The following is a 20,974-nucleotide window of genomic DNA, read 5'->3' as shown; positions in this document are numbered from 1 at the left end:
GTGGTACTATCATCAAAGTTCGGAATATACAACGGCCAGCTGTACAAACGGTCATTCACCCATCCCTGGCTAAGGTGTGTGAACAAAGAAGAAGGAGAGTACATCATGAAAGAATTACATGAGGGGACCTGCGGAGCACATGACGGAGCATCAACACTGGTCAGGAAAGCACTGCTACAAGGCTATTATTGGCCCACGATGAAAGAACAAGCTACAACGCTAGTAAAGGGATGCTGGCCTTGCCAGCAACATGCCTTGGTACCGAGAAAGCAAGCTTCAGAAATGAAACCCATCGGCAGTGCATGGCCGTTCGCCCAGTGGGTTATGGACATCCTGGGACCTCTCCCTTTAGCCACAGGACAACGGAAGTTCCTGGTAGTGGCAATCGACCACTTCACCAAGTGGATAGAGGCAGAACCACTGGCAAAAATCACCCAACAACGCATAACTAACTTTTTCTTTAGATCTATCTTGTGCAGGTTTGGAATACCGAAGGTGCTGATCACAGACAACGGAAAGCAGTTCGACTCAGCAAAGTTTAGAAAGTTTTGTGCCGAGTATCAGATCGACCTAAGGTTCACTTCGGTTTACCATCCACAATCAAATGGGCAAACCGAAGTGGCCAACAGAATCCTACTGGCCGGACTAAAAAGAAGACTAGACGAGTGCAAAGGAAGATGGGTAGAAGAACTCTACAGCGTCCTATGGAACTACTGTACCACCCCTAGAGAATCAACGGGCGAAACTCCATTCGCCCTAGCCTATGGAACGAAGGCTGTAATTCCTGTAGAGATCGGCGCACCCACGCCAAGGACAGAAGACAACCAGCTAAACCTAGAAGAAAACGAAGAAGAGCTCAGGAACAATCTGGATCTCCTGGTTGAAAAAATCAACAGATCAGACATCAGGATGGAAGCCTACAGACAAAAGATGGCCAAACATTTCAACAGCCATGTAAAGAAAAGAAAATTCAAATTAGGCGACCTCGTCATGCGAAAAACCGAAGTCAAAAAAGGAGAAGCAGGAAGCGGAAAACTGCAGCCAAACTGGGAAGGACCTTACACCATCAGCGAGGTCATTAAAGAAGGAACATTTAAACTCACTAACTCCATGGGAAGAATCATACCAAGGACATGGAACGCCAACAACTTGAGGAAAATTTAGTGACAATGGATCACCATCCGACATGATTAGTTATTCCTTAAGAATTAACATAATTAGTCAAGCGATGTTTAGTTTCAATATTGTATTTCAATTCCTCCAAGTGATGTTTAATCACAGCATTGTGTTTCAATTTCTACAAGTGATATTTCGTCACGCTATTGTATTTGAATTTATGCAAGTATTTTAATTTACCCTTGCTCGGACAAGGAATTTCCACAGATATCGTCTCTTTACCATAATTACTGATTACTTAAAATATTTCCAAAGAGGAGAACTGACGAGTTCACTCCCAAAAAAGGAAAATACACAGTCAAAATATATATCGCCTAAAATAAAGAGAACATAGAAACTAGCTATCTCAAAAATAAAGAAGGCAAAAAAGATATATATTAAAAAGAGGGCAAATGCCCCACAAAAAAAAATTACAAAGGAAAGTAAAATTCCTAACAAAAGAAAATATACAAATGTACAAAGTACATAACAAAAAAAAAAGAGAAAGGAAAATTCTTCCTATACAAAAACTAAAGAGAGAAAGAGGAATCTAAAGCTTGATGATCTCTGGCTCAACCTTCTCCGGGACAGCCTCTTTATTCCCCTCCAAAATATTTGGGACAGATAGCCCCTCCTGCGAACCCCGCCTGGCTGAAGAAGAAGCATCGACATGAATGTTGCCAGAACGGGTGGGAGAAGGGACATCGGCAAGACTAAGAGGATCGGACCCTGGAAGGATAGACTCCAGATCAGAAGGCCGATCCAATAAGTCCAGAGCAGCAAAAGGCCGCTCCGAAGATATAAGCAAGCCGAAGTCCTTCTCCTCAGGACTACCTCCCAAACCGGGAACAAGAGGCTTCTCGCCAGCCTTGGCAGGTTCCTGGACCCCTTGGGCAGACTGTTCGGCAACCTCAGCAGCACCTCCACCATTTTCAGACTTGATGGAGACAAACAAGTCTTGGGGAGAATCTGGCTCACTCTCACTGTTAACCCCCTCGGGAAAGCCATATAAGAATTCAACGTCCCCATCAGGATGACGCTCCAAGTAGGTACCCACGATGGCTTCAGTGAAGTCAGTCAGATCATTGGCTAGCTGGGCGGTGTTACGGCGACGCCTCTCCTTCTCACGAATCAGCCTGCCCCGCTTCAAATAAAGCCTCTTCTCAGCAACAGAGACTTTATCGTTAAGGGCCGTGACGGTGGTGTCGAACTCCTTCTTGAGATCGTCATAATCAGTACTTTTCAACACCACCTCTGCCGCCAGATTTTTATTTTCCTTCTTAAGGCGGGCGACCTCCTCAGATAGCACACGCTGCTGCTTCACAGCACTCTCCCTCTCTCTGGATAACCTATCCACATCAGCACGAAGAGAGTCCAGCTTCTGAGTGCACCCGCCATGTTCGCTGCGAAGGGAGTCATACTTTCCCTTCAGCAGCTTGTACTCCGTCTTTAACTTCACCTGCATCTCATCGTCGTTAAGACGGTTGGAGCGGTATTGACGGATGGCATAGGCAACCTAAACATAAAATAAAGCTGAGTTAGAAAATAACCATAACAGGAGGAAAAAGGCAAAATGATAAAGTTAGAAAATAATCACCTTTGCCAGGTTAGAAAAACAATCGTCCATCAGTACGTTGTCCGGCCTCTTCAAATAGTAGTCAACGTCCGAAGGGCAGCAGGAACCCCGGAAGATGTCGTGGGCAACGGCAGGACAACGCACAGTAGCATCGGCCCCATACTTTTGAAGGAGCAGGTCGACCTGAGTCACCATCACATCCCTCTTGGGCCTTTTCATAGAGGGTCCCTCCCCCTCAGTATCTTCGCCCCCTGAAGAAGGAGCTCGCCTTTTGCTGCCGGTCGAAGCAGCCGGGGCAGTTTGGGGAGCCGGAGGAAGGGATCGGGGAAGCTTCTCCTTCGCAGGAACCTCCATCTTATCCTTCCCCTTACCGGTGTAAGAGGGAACAGCAGGAGGAGGAGGGCTGGTGACAGGTTCCTTTATCTGGAAGCCTGGCAGCACCACCCTAGGAGTGGGAGCAGATTCATCACCCTTCTGAGAAGAAGGTGGTTTGCCTCCAGCCGAGGAAGGAACATCGCCTCCTTTCTTGGCAGGCGCCTTCTTAGCCTCAGAAATCGGCTTGGGAACAGCTTGGGGAAGGGCCTCCCTCTCTCGAGCCTCTCGGCGAGCTCTCCTATCCTCCATGACCTTCTGCTGAAGTTCCTTGAAGTTCGGCACTGAAAAGTCAAAGTAAACAAAATTCAGAAAACGCTTCACAAAAATTAAAAGGGAATAAAAGCTTCATGGCACAAACAAGGTACCAGAAGGACTAAGAGGCATAGAAGAAATATTAAGAGGGGAAGAAAGAAGTGGTTCTCCCATGTCAGGGAACTCATCTCCATTATCAGGCGATGTCTCCCTCTTATCCTCACTCTTCTTCCTCTTCCCCCTTTTTCCACCCTGCACTCTCTTGTTTCTCTTGGAGGCAACACTTTGGTCCCAGCCAAAGTAGGAATCTATCAGATTCACTACGTGCACCTTAGCGCCACCTCGAAGCAGACGCACCGTCTCTTTATCAGCCTCGCTCAGGTTCGCCTTTTCCAACTTTAGGGGCCCTTCCACAAAAACATTCGGAATGGAACCCCAACCCCCTTCCTTCTTGGCGATGACAAAGGAACCTTTCCACCGCTTCAAAGAATTGGGAAGACCAGTGAAGGGAGATCTTCCGGGTTGCAAGTAGAAGAACTCATCGCTTTTCTTCCTCCCCAAAGAATAGATCGCCCTAACAATCTCGTAGCCCACCTGTCTCTTCAGTTGGAGTCCACGAATAAAAACTCCTGTCAAGTGGCGGTGGGCGTTAGGATGGAGTTGACCTAAGGGGATCTTAAAATTATCGAACACTTCTTGGGTGAAGAGATCGAGTGGTAGCTTTAAACCCGCCTCAAAATCTTCAACAAAAAGCAACTGTTCATCATCCTGTAAGACCTGGCTAACAGCCGAACCTTCAGATGGAATCCGAAGACCAATGAAGGAAGGAATTTCGTACCTCGCCCTAATCCATACAAGGGCTTCTTGACCCAGACTGATGGTCCACTCAGACAAGGGTTTTTTCTTACTAGAAGATGTCCCTGAAGACCCTTTACGTCTCTTAAAAACAAAATCCTCCTCATCTCCTTCGTCATCACCCAGTCCACCATCTCCGACCTCATCTTCACCAGCATCCTCAAGGGGAGCCTCGCCCTCTGGCTCTCTGTCATCAACACCCTCCTCACTGTCAGGGATCACCTTCTGAGACAACCCGTCCTCGTCAGATGACAACTCAACGAGGGTAGCAAGAGGAACAGGGTAAGTTGGGTCACTGGCAGAACTCTCAGAAGAAGAGGAAGAAGAAGGGGAAGACACAGAAACCCTTAATGTAGACATCCTAAAAATATACTATCTGAAAGCAAACAAGAAGAAGGAAACAAGAAAGACAAACAAAAATAGCTAAGCCACTTACTGATCAAAAGAGAAAGTCTGGTGCTATGTAACTCGAAGAAAGCCTGGCTGGAGAAATAAATCAACAGAAGTAGAGAATCAGAAAAAAAATCAAGAGTAAAAGACTTTAAATTAAAGAATAAGTACCTCTTTTATACGCCAAGTTAGACACTCGAATGCCTGACAGCAGGAAACTCCTCGAAATAATCAATGAAAAACCAAAAGTCGCGTCCTTTTATAGTCAGAAAACGCTTCAAATTCGTAACCGTTGAAGGAAACGTTTGGAATTCAAATCATTTCGAAAATTTCGGAAATTCGAATTTTGAAATTTGGCGCTTCAAGTCTTTGACTTAGCAAGATTACAGGGGGGGGACATCTGATACCGCCCTAATAATATCAGAGCTCCAAGCATCGCCTAACGAATGCTATGCTCGCCCAACGGGTCTCCAAACCTCCCATCGCCCATGTCTGTCTCGGGCGGACTTATCCAGGTCTGCCATTTAGACGACCTCATCCACTCCGTTCCCTGACACCCACTACCCGGGATAATCGGGAACGTGCCTTCACCATTATCAATAATCGTGGGACAAACCCACGATTTCCCAGATAACAACCGCCTTAAACTCATTATAAAAGGAAGCCACAGAATGCTGAGAAGGGTAAGCACAAATCAGACTTAAATACTCTTACACTCATTTACCTACCAAAAAACCCTCTCTGACTTAAGCATCGGAGTGGCTTTCAGGCTGAGCAAGCCTGAGGTCCTTTGAGCTTATATTTGTTACTTGTGCAGGAAAAACAGTACGGGCGACCCTTTAAGATCGACCTGTATCAACAACTATAATTTTTTTTCGTTTTACTTCCTTAGATCAAAAGGAAGCCATTTTTATCCTATTATAAAAGGGTCAAAACTAGGTAGCACGGAAACGGAAACGGGAAACGGAAACGATACGAAACTGACACGGAGAAACGAAAGTTTTTCAAAATGAAGGACACGAAACATGGGGGAAACGTGTAGATAACAAAAGTATAGGGATATATTTATAAAAATATTTATCTAAATATTTATGATAATTAACAAAATAATTCATTTTAATATACTAAATATTTAAAATTTTATAAATATTTAAAAAAATATAATATAATTCAACACAAATAAGTATATTTGATGTATTGTGGGCAATGCGAATGTAAAATTTATAGATAACTAGTTAGATTTTTTTATTTGTGGGTAATAATTTTAATTTTTTAACAAATTTTTAATTTTTATTATTTACGGAAACGGCCCAAAACGTTTCGTACGAGTGTGTAAGAGTTTCCGGTTTCCGAAACGTTTCTGAAACGGGAAACACAACTTTGTCGAAGTTTCCGTGCCTCATAGGGTCAAAACGATAAGCAAGTATAAAAATAAATGCAGCGGGATTCAAAAATATGAAAGCAATAATTGTTTCACTTTTCACTTAATTCCAATTCCAAACTCATATTGTTAAAATCCAAGGTAAAATAAATTTATTGTCCATAATTTTAACTTTTTTGTTAAATTTACTGTGATCTTTAAATTTTACCAGTTTCCATTATCTTTCAATTTTTGTTTAATATATTTATAACTCATTTGAAACTGACATGACGCGAGGTTGTACACGCCATGTAAGATACATTTTCAACATATAGACGAACAATATTGTGCCACATCAGCTAAGTCATAGATATTATTTGGCAAAGGTTGAAAAAATGATGGACCAAACTGATAAGATTTAAAAATCGTGATATATTTGGTAAAAATATTATTGATCATATTACTAGTTTAGGCTAATAAATCAAGATTTAAGTTTACTAATTTAAACAAATTATCTAATGGCATAAACTATGAATTAAAAATTAATTACAAATCAAATAATAATGGCAAAAATGGGTATTAACACTCTTTCACACAATTACAATTGTCGGTGAATGAATTATATTGCTTAATGTTCTAACTATTATTAAGCATTAATTAACATTTGTCAAGAGTTAATTAACTAAACTCAATTCAGTTCAATTTAAGAATCAACTAATCACTTTCGTTTAACGAATCAATTTTTAATATAAACCAGATTGTTAAGCAAGTATAAAAATATTGAATCAATTATCAAAAGGTCTCATTGATAATTAAAAGCAATTGAATTCTATAGGTCTATTGCTTTATCATTTTTCAATCAATAACACAACATAAATAATCAACTAAAATTGTTCAAACTCTAATTAATATGAAAACGATAGAAACACAAAACCATTAAATAATAATATAAAAACAAATAATCCAAAAGTGATAGGGAACGTTAAACCCTAAAAGTGTTTAGCTATACACACACACACACACACACACACACACACACACACACACACACACACACACACACACACACACACACACACACACACACATATATATATATATATATATATGGTAGAAATCAAAATAAACAAAGAAAACATAAAAAAAGAGATAAGAGATAGTTAAGAATTATTTCACGCATTTCTCCGATATCGAGCTTCTAACTTCTTCGTGCTTTCATTTTCCTCTTCTTATTCTTGTGTAGTATATTGTATCGTATATTTGAATCCTCAATATCTAGCACTTTATATCCTCCCCTTTAGACTGTTATAGATATTTTAAGGAAAATATTGACAATCTAAATGGTTGAATAAAACTTCGATTTAGCTTTACTAATTAGATTTATCTTTACTAATTCTGAATGTCAGTTTGCAAAAGAAATTCGAATTTAAAACTATAAAATCCGAGCTAACTTATTTCATAAGAGTTGTAGGTATTTGAGTCCTTTAACTGCGGGCTTTAGAATCGGGTCATTTTGACTTCTACAGTTCCGGTTATGGTCCAATTACTGAGGTGTGGTCCAACAGGTCCGAATCTGCAAAATTAAGCCACAATTCATGCACATAAACAAAAGCACTAACCTCAAATAACTCATATGAATATCAACAATCAAGCTAATGTGTCACGACCCGATTCTCGGCATCGAGACCGGCGCTAGGGAATGGGAGTGGTTGCTCCGAAACCCGTAGCAAGCCTTAAAAATAAATTAAAATCACTTAAAAAATTTCGCGGAATTCAAATCATTTTCGAACATTTTAAAATCGCAGTTTAAAACGTTCTGATGAAAATTACCATTTAAAAACATGCACATAATTTTCTCTTTAATTATTGCATTTTAGTTTCAAAACCATTTCTCTATGGTTTATCATGCATCTCATGTGCATACCATCTTACTATGGTAATTACTGCATTTCACTATGCAGGCCATTTCTCTAATGGACTTAACTGCATTTCACTATGCAGATGCGTTCGCCGCATTTTATTCAAGTGCAGTCGCTCTGACTTCGCACAGCATTCACACATTACATTATATCAGAGTTTAAGCGTTATAATAAAATATAAAGCATAAATAAGTCCAACGACTACTAAGGTATCACCGTTCATTATTCTAGCTACTGCAACTCTAGACACATAAAGGAAAGTCATTCTCACTTTATTCAAGCCAGGGATTTCCGGAACAAGAAATTGGAAATCCACACGTCAAACTACTCGCCTGTAAAAATATTAAATTCAACGGGGTCAGTTATAAAAACTGGTGAATGCGTACAACATGTACTAATAAACATTAATATGAAAGCAATGCATTCCAGATTACCGATTCATATGAAACCCTAAACCATGATTCATGTTCCTATATGCTTTCAACACAGGAAACATAAATATTCCATTTTTTTTTCCATTCCATTCGGGTTAACCTTTTATTTTTCTTTGGCCGTATTTATTTTCTCTTTTTGTACTTTTAGCCAGCCAAATCCGATTATTCTTATTTTACGTATTTGAAAGTCCCAGACTCTTCTTACAATACAACGGATTTCGGCAGTACATAAATACTGTCGCCAATTTCACTTTTTTTTTAATAAAAGGTTCAACCTCTCAGATCTCGGCAGTTTGCTGACTGCCTTTGGTCGTCTATATTCCGTTGCCTCTGAAGATCTGTTTTCATATGTCTAGGCCGTCGCCTGACTTCCAGACCGTCGTCCAGATTTCCACATACCATTTCACATGCAAACACATTCTAAATGCAATACCGGTGATCACACAGCACTATTGCCGCCCAATAGTAAGCATGTTTCAATGAATCTAAATCGGTTTCAAAACTATATATATAGTTCATGCGATTTAAATTCAAAATAAAATAAAGCATTTGCAAATCATGTAAAGCAGTTCGCAATATTTTTAATACTAATATTTAGCAGTATAAGTTGTAAACACACTCACAGTACTCGCTTATTCCAAATATAAAAATATCACCCGTTGAAATATCAAAACCTTTGTTCGCCGGTTTCCGCGACAAAACTCGCTGGATCTAATTTAGAGATTAAACATTAATAAATGTAATAACTCTAAATTCTAGGATATACTCTAGACCGACTCAACCATATAAACCACATAATCACAAACCAAATTTGATTCCGACTATCTCTTTCCGCGTCATCGTATTTCTATACGATACACCACGTAGTTTATTTATTTTCAATAAATAAACATAGAATTATAACTTCATATAATTCTAACACACATTCAATTCACATAATTTTCTAAAAATACACTTTTAGAAAATATCAACAAACATATCACAATTCAAAAATAACCAAAAATATTTTTCCGTAAAATATTTTTGACCCGGAGCTCGGCCCCCCTTATTTTCTGCCAAAAACATTTCGGCACTAACTGCTGCCAAATGAGTTTAGGACTGAGCCAACATGCTCTATCCCCTCTACTCAAACTCCGGTCACCGTATTCCGGTGGTTTTGGCCGGAAAACTCAAAAACGCTAAAAACGCTTAAAAATCCATTTTAACACCGACATTCACCAAATTAATTTCAAATACATTTTTAATTTCCATCTTGTAAAAAACAGCAGCCCATAATTTTTTAAAAATAATATTTTCCATTATTTTAACCATTAAAACCGAAATATTAATTAATAATCAAAACAGATTATTAATCCGTCAAAACACTTCACAAAAATCATTTAAACTCCACAAATAATTATCAAACACATTTCATAAATTTTTCATAAATATTTTCTGCCCAGAAACTAAAATGACATAAATAACCTTTTTCATCAAATTTTAGCCGAATAGAGTTATTAAAAATTAAACCCGATTATTAAACCATTAAAAAATAACCATTAAGCATTTAATTAACATCAACCTCAAATATAATTCATCCATAAATAAAATTATTTCCAGAAATTAAAAATCCCTTTATTTACCATTTTTAAGCTATTTTTAAGCTTTAAAACAATTAAAAATCGAAACCCAACTAATTAAATTAACACCCGAATTAATTAACATTTTTAATCCACAAAAATCACATTTTAAAGCATATATAAACCTCAACATATAGATCAGCCCAGAAATTTAAATAAATAATTTAATTTTCACGGAAAAATTATTTTAAAACCGAAACCCATATAAACAACAATCAAAACCAACTAATTATCCATCAAACATCACATATAAACCATCCTATGCATGTTTCTAACACTTAACCAACATCAGCAACTAAAAGTAAGGTTTTGAGCTTGAAATTATACCTCAAACGAACATGCAATTACACATACACGATCTACGCAATATTCCCGACAATTTTCGTGAAGAAATTTTTGAGAGAAAATAAAAGTATAAAGCTTGGTGTTGTGAGTTATGGTGTATTCGGCACCCACAAAAATGGAGAAGAAGATTAAAGACTTGGGCACCAAGTTTAGCTTAAGAAAATATCTAGATATTAATTTGGTTGTTCATTTATTTACAAGTTTGCCATTATGGCATTCTTGCAAATAATTCGAACTCTAGGGGGAAAATAAATTCAACTTTACCAAATATTCAAAAACATTAAATCATAACATATGGGCTGGACTAAAATATTTTTGGGCCTTTAAAAATATTTAAAATAATTATTTTTACGGTTTTTAGTGAAAAATCGCAAAATTCACTTTTAACACATAAAATTGCCAAAAATCACATTTAAGGCAAACACATAGTAAATCAAATTTTTACCCTTATAGATTAATCACGTGAATTTATTCACTATTTTCGAGGTCCTAATTAATTAAAATTGGACACTAGCGAAAATAAACACTAATAATACTACGGGGCATTACATAATGGACTCAACACAATTAACAAATCACGTGAGAATCACGGACTCATTCAATTTAACCGATTAGTCTAACAATTAACCAAGCCTTAGCATAATCATACAATCTCTAAAGCATAATCATCATTTCTAGCATGAATCAAACATTAAGCTTGGTAATTAAGTTCAATCAAGCATAGAAACAATAAACCATACATTTTAAACAAAATCCTCAATTCTCAACTCATGGCGTAAACCCTATCTAAACATAACATCAACAATCAACCTATTAACCTATCAATTCATTAAACCAAACTTATACCTAATTATCTTAGAAGATAATCAAACTCCAAGTGGATGAAATAAAAGACAAACTCCCCAATGCTAACTTAAGTCAACATTGGAGGTTATGAAAACTTCAAATTAAGAAGATGGAGCTTTGAAGATAAAAAATCACACTTGAATCACTTGGGTTTTGGGTTTAAGATCTTCAATTGGCAAGAGTTTGGGTAGATTTTAGGGTTTGAGGAAGAAAAGGGAAGAATTTTGGAGTTTGGAAATGAGTGGCTCGGCCAAAATCCTATTTGTCTATTTATAGACCAAACCAGCGAGTTGGCCGGTTCTACTAGGTAAAACTGGTTATATGTATGGTCCAAACAATCCCTAGCCGTTTCTATAGCCGGTTTTACCAGTAGAACCGGTTGCAGAACTGGTTTACCCCATGATTGGTCACTAAGAGCAAACCAGACCTTCAACCGGACTTCGCCTAGAAGTCTGGTTCTAGGTCCGGTCAACACTTAAAAAACCGACCTAAAACCAACCCGGACTCATCCTTAAGCCCACATTTCAAACTCGTTTAGTATACACCCAACGTCAGTCAATCTAACACAAAGAAACATGGACATGTCGAGACACAAACACACAAGGTATGCATGTCAAAAACGCAACCAAAATCGGATAACCAAATTGAAAAAATAAGTTTTAAAACACGAGGTATTACAAACAGTATTTTTATTCGATGACGATGCCATCACTGGTGACAACACAACCGTCCCCACTGACGGCTAAAGGATAAAAATTCATCATAATAGTGGCGCAACCGATGTGAATGACGTCGTTGTGTCTAACGACGACGTCATCGGTCAGATGACAACTTTATGAGTGTCGATGACGACGGCATTGACTAATTCACAATTATAATTTAAATAATAATTTGTAGATACTAAAAAAATAAGAAGATAATAGTTACTACTTCTTTATATAATTTTAGATTGACTCATTAAATATTTTAAAGTTTGCAATTAAATTCATAAAAATACAAATTGACTTTGTTTTTTTTTTAGAAAAAAGTTACAATTAGGTTTTTTTTTAGGTAATTAGGTATTTAAAACTGCAGTTGGACTTATAATACTTTTTGAAAGACAAAATAAACTTTTAAAATTATAAATTGATTGTAAAATTATAGCTTAAATGCATAAAAAAATCACCAACTTTCGCGTGTTTTTGGTATTTAACATAAACCTTTAATTTTGGCATAAAAATACACGAACTATCTGATTTTTGCAATTATAACACGAACATCATTTTGGGCATAAAACGACACCGTTTCTCCCCTAAAACGGCATCGTTTTTGCCTTAAAACGACATCGTTTTTTGAAAAAAATGTAAACTTGGTCTTATATGCAAAAATTTGATAGTTCATGTATTTTTACGCTAAAATTAAAAGTTCGTGTTAAATACTAAAAATACGCGAAAGTTGGTGATTTTTTGTGCATTTAAGCCAAATTTTAAAAACATTCAATTAAATCCATATCGAACTACTTTTAAGAAATCATTGACGGTTGAATAATTTTTCTCTAACTATCAGCATTGAACATCAGCACATTCAAAAAATCCAACATTAGAATTACAACCATTACAAACTTGATAATCAATTATATTGTTTTTTAACATTTTTATAAACTTCAAGAAATTTGTATCTAGCTATAAGGACCAATCTCTATGTTTTAAATGTATAACCCAATACGATGATCCTCTTAAAAAAAATATAATTCAAACCATTAAAATATAATGGAGAAAACAAAAGATGATGAATACAAATAGCAAAAAGTACAAGGATGCACATTTATTTTTCTCTTGAATTAGTCTATTAGATGGCAGCTTGTAATGAAGTTTCTTGTAGTTCATGGATGATCCACAAGTGGAATATAAACATCACTTGGTTAAAAATTGTAGAATTTTTTAAAAAAAAAATTATATAAAAATTAATTATTCAATATACATAAAAAATAATTATTTTACTTGATTATTTATCAACTTTTTGAAAAATTATATTCATTTTGATTAATTAAATTTTAAAGATAATAATATTCCAATAACTAATTAAACTAAAATATAAGTATAGTTGTATTTGTATCAATTTAACTATGGAAGTAAAATTTATCTAAATAAAGGCAGAGCTTCAACTTTTCGGAAAATAAAATAAAAAATAAACTAAATAAAAAATAAATATTATTTTTCAAAATGTAATAATTTTTATTAAACTTATCCCCACCAAGCCAGGTCCTGGTCTTCTTTGGAATTGATTAATGTGTAGCTAAAGACACCACATTTAACTACTTTTGCTGGCTTCTTGCCATTACTCTTTGGATGTTTTTATTGTCTCTCTCAAATTCTGAAAACTACTAAATCTAATTAATTTTCATCAACAAAGAAAAATGTAAGAAGATGCTTTAAGATGCTAAAATCTCATTTAGAGACGGTTTGCCATTCTTTAGCATATTTAATAAGATGTGAATAGATTATTCCAATTGAAACGACAAATGTTTGATACTTCAATAGAAACAAAAATTGTGTATCTTTTGCTTTTTAGTTCTAATTTTTACTTGGAATAGGAAGTGTTCAAGCATTTCTAGATGTCAATTAAATAAGGCCTTTTTTATTGGGAGATTTTAAATGATGAAATTTATGGTTTAAGCAAAAGAAAATCGATGAAATGGTTTAACTAAATTAATTTTTCGGAAAAGAAAATATAATGAGATTTCATAAATTTTTAAAAATAAACAAATTACTATAAGACCCCTCATATTTGATATAATTCACACTTTAGTCCTTGTTTGAAAATTAAATTATACGGCCCTTCACTTTTGTTCCTGTCAACAATTTAGTCCTTCTATTCATTTTTGGTGTTAGTCAACAAAGTTAAAGGACTTAGTAGTAAATTAATTTTCAAATATGAGGGACGAAATCATTGAGAAAAACAAAAGTGAGGAATAAAATCGTTGAGAAAAACAAAAGTGAGGGATTATATAGTTTCATTGATTTTGTTGACTAACACTAAAAATGAACGGAAGGATTAAATTGTTGACAGAAATAAAAATAAAGGGTTATATCGTTTGATTTTCAAATAAGATAAAATAAAGTGTGAATTATATTAAATATGAAGGGTGCCATAATAATTTGCTCTTTAAAAATTCATCATTGGAAGTTACACTTTCGGGATGGAAAATTGAAAACTATCACTTCCTTTTATAAGTGATGGATTGTTCTAAATTGCAACAAAAAATTAATTATTTTTAAATGTTCCTTATGAACATATTAATTTTATATTCAATCCTAACAATAAATTTTTTAAGTTTATGAATTTAATTTTTCATGAATTTTTATAAAGATTCAATCCAAACCATACCTATATATTCTTTTTTATTTTTTCAACAATTATATATAATAATGGGAGGAAAATAAGAAAATAGAAATCGATTATTAGAGAAAAAAATAGAGCGAGTCCTCGTCACCAAATAAAATCAAGTAGAAGTCGGTCCTTAGTTCCGCCATTGTTTCTACCTACCATAAACTATAACCTATGCTTTTTTTATGGATGTTTCACCAAACAATGAAACTATAATGCAAAATCTACAGTCCACTTTGGAAATAAAATGGAACTTGGATTTGAAGTTAGATATAACACATGTTTGGATTTCATAGTCAGCCCAAAGCAAGACAAAGCTTACACAAAAGTGGAAGAAAAAAACACATTATTTTATAAACCAAAATAGTAATCAATCTCATTATCTTTATAATTTTTTTCAATATCAACTGCATCATTCATTCAATGATTTCTTTAATGAACTGAACCATTAGTATCAGTGCAGTTTGTTGTATAGCTACACTAGTGAACTACATTCCACTTGCCAAATTTAGTACTATATTGCTATATTAATTGCTATAATATGGTTGCTTGTCAAAGCTCAGTATGAACAATAGGCTCATTGCTAGATTCTGCAATTTCTGTCAGATCAGGAACATAGTCTTCTTCCGCAGTATCGGTCCCATCAAAAACATGTTTGTCTTCCGAAATTAGGCAGTCAGCTGAAGGATGAACGATACCGATTCCGAAGCCTTGGGCGGAGTTGCAGTAAGTCTCTACTGTGCCGTCTTTCTTCTCTAGGTTGACGTTACTGAGGACTATGTTTTCGCAAGGAACTGCGTCGCTGCATGCAAAGTTCATGGCTTTTGCGCTCTTTGTAGTTCCAGTAACGTTCCGGTACATGATCTCGCTTACTTTTACAGCTGATGTCTGACAACATAGGAATATCAAAATGCAATTATATTGTATCCTATGAGAAAATGACTCGTTGCACAGGAAAATAAACTGAGGAAACAAGTACCTGGTTTTGGCAGGACTTCGGGGAATCACAGTAGAACTGATCTATGATAATGGGATTTGCAACATTGTCCATCTGTACATTTTCAAAACGTACCCCACGGACATAACCATTGCCTCCCTGCAGCAGAATAACAGAATCAATGTAATTAGAGCTTCTAGATATTCACTTACTGCAATCTAGTTGCCATATCTGGTATTGAAACAGCACTTTGACACAAACTTTTGCGCTTTAAACAACTATTGACTTCCTAGCACTATTAGCAATATATGTCACGGAAACTTGTCAAGTCCTATATTTCAGCTTTTCGTTTCGTTTTCTAAAAAAGCTACTGAAACACCGGAAAACTCTATTTATATAATATAATCTTATAAGAAAATGTCCTTTCGCCGTTTCTCGTTTCAGCATTCCCATTTTTGTACTACATAATTTGCAATAAGGTTACCTGCCAAGTCTTAATCCTGAGGCCATTGGTAGTCTCCTTCAGGAATGCTGTATCCAAGACCACTTTGGTGACTATTCCAGTGGAATTGTCCTTTCCAAGACTTCCAATACTGTGTACAAGAATTTTGCAAATTTTTTTTTTAGAAAAATATAAGAACATAGAATATCTCACTTCAGCTGTTTTTGGCATAAGGGATGATAATTAATTCGTAGATTAGTTGTACCTAACTCCATGTCCAGGTCCGCAAAAAATCCTCTTCATCTTGATGCCAGAGCTACCATTGACAATAGAGATGCAATCGTCACCTGAATATCTCATGCAACATCACAACAATATATGCTTATCAATAAGGTAAAAAAATTCAGTTGTATTCCAGTTTAGTATCTACTTCTTGTACACAAGAATATAGAAGAGTTCAAAAAACCTGTTCCGATTTTGCAGTCTTGTAGAATAACGTTAGTTGAATCAGTAATATGAATTCCATCAGTGTTGGGACTGTCCCCTGGAGCTGAGACTAGTACTTTGGAGACACGTATAGAAGCTGATCGCGCAATCACAAAATTCATTTGTTGGCTGTTTCGGATGGTCAACCCTTTTACCCTCACAGATGAGCTTGAATCGATAGTTAATGCCTGCAAAAACCTCATTTGTCAATTCTCCCATGATATGGATTTATGGTTTTAGAGCTAGATGCTATTTTTTTCAGATTGTGCGTCGTAAAGTTAACGGAAGAATGCTTACTGTTGGTGCTCCCCTGCACGGCTGTAAAGAAAAGAAGAAAGAGAAACACGTGTTAAATGAGTCGATTTTGGTACTCAGGCATGGATAGAAGTTTGGAGCAACTTAAAGAAATTACGTTTGTCTTGTTCTTTTTGCAAGATGATGCCCACCATTTGCTGCCCGAGCCATCAATGACTCCCTTCCCTTGGAAAAGGACTCCATTAAGTTTAGAGAAATCAAGCCAGATTCGTGGAAGTTTTGGGTCCCAGTTATCAGGCTCATCAGGTGCTATTATTGTTCCATCAATCTGCATAACATGACGAATGAAACGTTAACATTGAAGATACTGCTTTACAAAACTGTAATCCTGCCCAAACATTGAGTTATCTACATTGACAGTACCAATGATCACTATTCATGAATAAAACAGAATCGGTACCTTCAGTTTAAAAGACAGAAGTAAGATTACCTGTATGACCAACTTTTCCTCGCAAGGCCCCTTAAATTTTGTTGCATTTACTAAATAGCTGCGTCCCGAGGGGACAAGAAAAACTGATTTTGGTGTACTACAGGCAGTCTTCCAAGCGTTGACAAAAGCCTGCAATGACATAACAGAAACTCGGATATAAGAACATTATAGGCAATGTAACAGTGATTTGAACTAATTTGAGTGAATCAAAAGTTACATTCTATTCTTCAGCTGATTTCCTAAAAGTTTCATTTGAAGTTCAACTTCGGCAACAATAAATTTGCCGCATAATAAACTTTCTTTTTAATTAATGATAAATTTTATTTACAAAAACAAAACATGATAATTGATTTTGCTAATGGTATTTCTAACTACTAGAGTTTGAACATGTCACAATCAAAGGGGGAGCAAGTCTATAATTGTTTGAGACATTAAAAACCTTTCGAGACAAATACTAAAATGTAAAACCTTTTGAGTCACTTTTAAGAATTCAGAGATGCACCTGGGTGTCATCGGAGACTCCATCTCCAGCTGCGCCAAAGCTATCGACATTCACAAGAACCTTGCCACCACGTTCACTTGTCCACGAGGGGGTGTCAAAAAGTTCCACATCATTTTCTTCATCTACTTCAAAGCTTTCGAGTTCCTCTAATATGCTGAACTTGTCATATAGCATGTTTCCTGCAACTCCATGAACTACAGTCAGAAAACCGAGTAAGTAAATGGCGAATAATAATTTATCCATGTGTTTCTTTGATCTGGTTGTTTGAACACTAATGATTTATGTAAATCCATACAAACATTGGGTTACAATTTATATGTGGAGATTAGATTAAGAAATGAAGGGTTTTGTGGGATATATGGCTTGGCTTAAAAGTGTATGAAGGAACAGCATTTTCTACATGCCCACACTTAAAGTACAAGGAAAATTTATTTTTAAAGTTGTTTGCTTTACTCTTCAACTAGTACAAAGAAGTTAACCATTCAAGAGAAAAGACTTGTGTTCTCTCTCCAAGAGAAAGACGTAAATATTTTCTGCGACAAAGAAAATGTTTTTCAGGAAATCTCAATTTTGCAAATTGTAGAATTATATACAGTGCATGTGTATAATACTTGGTACAGAACGAAAAAATAATTCCTTCAGAAAGAGTTTATATGGAGGTCAATTCTTTATTGGACCTACCATAACAGCAAAAAAAGCAGATCCTATTTGTCCACTACATGCACACTATTATATGCTTCAAGCTAAAGAAAGAAGCAAACCTTTTCCACAACCGTTAATGTGGACTTCACAAGAAGGGATCACCTCATGGAAACAAAGTTGATATTACGGCATGCTATATCTGACACTTCAGGTTAGATGGCTGACTTGCTGTTGGTGTAGAATTCCAAATCTTAATGGCAACTACGAATATCAATAAAGCTACGACCAATTTCCTTGGTCATCTTCCTTGCTAAGGCAATCTCTCTAACCTGAACTGACGATTCATATTCCCCAATTTCTGAGTAGAAGTTGGATACTTGCAGATAAACTGCAAAATTTTCTGGATCAATTTCCAACAATACCTTTGCTGCTCTTCTTCCCACCATTTCGTTCCTGTGAATCCTACAACTTCTCAACAATGAGCTCCACATAACAGAATCTCCCCTTTCCGGTGTCTGTTGCAGCAAATCTTCAGCTTCTTCAAGTATACCTGCTCGTCCCAAAAGATCTACCATACAGGATATATGCTCCCTTTCCGGGGAAATACTATGGCCAGACATCATTGAATTGAAAACCAGTTTTCCTTCATCAACCAACCCAGAATGGCTGCACCCATTTAACACACACAAGAATGTCACTTTATCAGGTTTCAGACCCTTTTGGATCATTGTCTTAAGTATCTCAAAACATTCTCTTCCATATCCGTTTCGGGCAAATCCGCTGATGATTGCTGTGAAACAGAAGACATTTGGTGAAGAAAGTTGTTTGAAAACCTGTAGTGAAATTTCAACATTACCAGACCTAGAATATGTATCCATCAAAGAACATGAAACCGAGATATTAGATTCGAACCCCAATTTTATTGCACAACAGTGCACCAATCTGCAGCTAGCCAAACTTATTAAACAGGCCTCTGATAATGCTTTTAACACCGTAGAAAAAGTAACCTCATCAAGTCCAATTCCTTCATCCACCATCAGACCAAACATCTCAACCACATCATCAACAATACCACAATGCAACAAAGACGTCATCAATGAGTTACAACACTCCAAAGTTCTCTTAGGAAGATTTTCATACACAGAAACCGAATTTTTTATGTCAAAGCATTTCCCATACATGCTAATTAATGCAGATTGTACATGCACACTCCCATTGTCAAAACCCAGCTTCAATACACAGCAGTGAATCTGCTTTCCAAAAATAATATCACCATCCAAACTACACAGCTTTAAGAACCCGACAAAGGAACGAATCGATGGTTTTTTACCCCAATACTGCATCATATAAAATAGTTCAACAGCATAAAAAAGTAAGCCATTATCTGCATAGGCTGACAACATTGAATTCCAAGATAAAACATCCTCTAATGGAATTCCCTGAAATGATATCTCTGCATCCCTTAAAACCCCACAGGCAGAGTAAAAATCTACTAAAGCATTAGCAACGAAAACATTCGAGTCAACCCACCCAATTTTAATTACATGACTATGAAGTTGCCTCCCTTCATTGAAAAACCTCTTATCGCAACATCCACGAATCAAATAGCAAAATGTAAGGCCATTTAACTCCAAATTATCTTCTTTCATATCATAGTAAAATCCTACTAACTCATCAAATCTACCGAGTTCACAAAACCCGCGTAAAACCAAATTCCATAACTCTACATTTCTCTCAGGCAATTCATCAAACAACCTTAAAGACAAATCCACAAGTCCCATGTGCATATAAAGACCCACTAATGAACTACCAATGTACAAATTGAATCCAAATCCTAGTTTCACAACTCTACAATGAACTTGAACTCCCTCTCCGAAAAACCCGGAGTTATTACCACAGATACATAAAACAGAAGAGAATGTTGATGGGCTCTCTCTTATTCCTAGTGAAATCATTTCACTGTAAAGACAGAGAGCTTGTGTAGGAACTCCGTGCTTACCATGTCCAGAAATTAATAAGTTATAGGTAACAACATCTCGTATAAGCATTTCATCAAACAACTTGTGCGCATGACCTAACTGTCTAGTTTTGATTAATCCGTTGATTATTCTGTTATTTGAGTAAACAGACTCCTGGGGATTGGGAGCACAGTATGAGTCTAAGGACAGCAGGGTGTTGGTTGAAGATGATATAGTTAGGTAGTGCTTTGGTGTTAAGGTTGTCCTTGTAGTGAGAAAAGACAGTAACTTCATTTTTACGACAAGCCAATGAGCTATAAAAAAATCTTCAAATACCTATTGAACAAAGATTCAAAAAACCCCCTGAACTTGGCACGAAGGATCAAATAAGCCCAACCTCGTGAAACCAGATCAAACTACCCCACAAGTATGCCAAACCGTATCAAATACCCCCCTCCCCCTCTGTTTGTGCAAAACGCGTCCATTTAGGCGAGTCATTGATTCTGGGCGGGAATCTACTTATACGTGTAACTTTACTTGTCAACTAACCCAAAACTTAAATAATTAAACCTAGAAATTAAAAAAAAAGTAACCGTTGTTTACTTGATCTGATAAAAAAAATTAGACTCTCTCCTAGGTTAAAATTGGGGAAAATCGTAATCCCTCAAAATTACTTCGATTGAACCAGAAATTGGGACAGACGACGATCATAGAGGGACAGTAGCAGTATAACGAAGAGGAAGCATTGCATTTGTTGGATGATTTGAAGG

The 20,974-nt window shown here is 36.2% G+C and overlaps 2 protein-coding genes and 1 long non-coding RNA gene across 6 annotated transcripts; all 3 read right to left on the bottom strand.

The window, feature by feature from the left end:
* Positions 1 to 7,795: 7,795 nt before the first annotated feature.
* On the bottom strand, positions 7,796 to 10,404 carry LOC126656300 (uncharacterized). Of its 2 annotated transcripts, XR_007633197.2 has the most exons (3): positions 10,263 to 10,404; positions 8,940 to 9,027; positions 7,796 to 8,214 (listed from the first exon to the last, which is right to left on the bottom strand). It is a non-coding gene; the product is annotated as an uncharacterized LOC126656300 (long non-coding RNA). The 2 variants fall into 2 exon arrangements; XR_007633196.2 differs by lacking the exon at positions 8,940 to 9,027.
* Positions 10,405 to 14,821: 4,417 nt separating this feature from the next.
* Positions 14,822 to 18,469, bottom strand: LOC126656579 (probable polygalacturonase At1g80170). Of its 3 annotated transcripts, none has more exons than XM_050351175.2 (10): positions 18,366 to 18,469; positions 17,605 to 17,798; positions 17,103 to 17,231; positions 16,770 to 16,940; positions 16,655 to 16,675; positions 16,338 to 16,545; positions 16,137 to 16,218; positions 15,914 to 16,022; positions 15,472 to 15,588; positions 14,822 to 15,380 (listed from the first exon to the last, which is right to left on the bottom strand). In XM_050351175.2, the coding sequence occupies exons 2-10, from the start codon at positions 17,776 to 17,778 to the stop codon at positions 15,045 to 15,047; spliced, it is 1,347 nt and encodes a 448-aa protein (XP_050207132.1). In that variant the 5' UTR covers positions 17,779 to 17,798; positions 18,366 to 18,469; the 3' UTR covers positions 14,822 to 15,044. The 3 variants fall into 3 exon arrangements, with proteins under 3 accessions (XP_050207132.1, XP_050207133.1, XP_050207131.1); XM_050351176.2 differs by having other exon boundaries at positions 17,605 to 17,783; positions 18,366 to 18,463; XM_050351174.2 differs by lacking the exon at positions 18,366 to 18,469 and having other exon boundaries at positions 17,605 to 18,090.
* Positions 18,470 to 18,497: 28 nt separating this feature from the next.
* Positions 18,498 to 20,725, bottom strand: LOC126656578 (putative pentatricopeptide repeat-containing protein At3g47840). The gene has a single exon (XM_050351173.2). The coding sequence runs from the start codon at positions 20,496 to 20,498 to the stop codon at positions 18,498 to 18,500; it is 2,001 nt and encodes a 666-aa protein (XP_050207130.1). The 5' UTR covers positions 20,499 to 20,725.
* Between the last annotated feature and the right edge of the window lie 249 nt (positions 20,726 to 20,974).

The sequence above is a fragment of the Mercurialis annua genome, linkage group LG7 (assembly GCF_937616625.2).
Source record: "Mercurialis annua linkage group LG7, ddMerAnnu1.2, whole genome shotgun sequence".
Lineage (NCBI taxonomy): Eukaryota > Viridiplantae > Streptophyta > Magnoliopsida > Malpighiales > Euphorbiaceae > Mercurialis > Mercurialis annua.
This window is presented reverse-complemented; position numbering and strand designations above follow the sequence as displayed.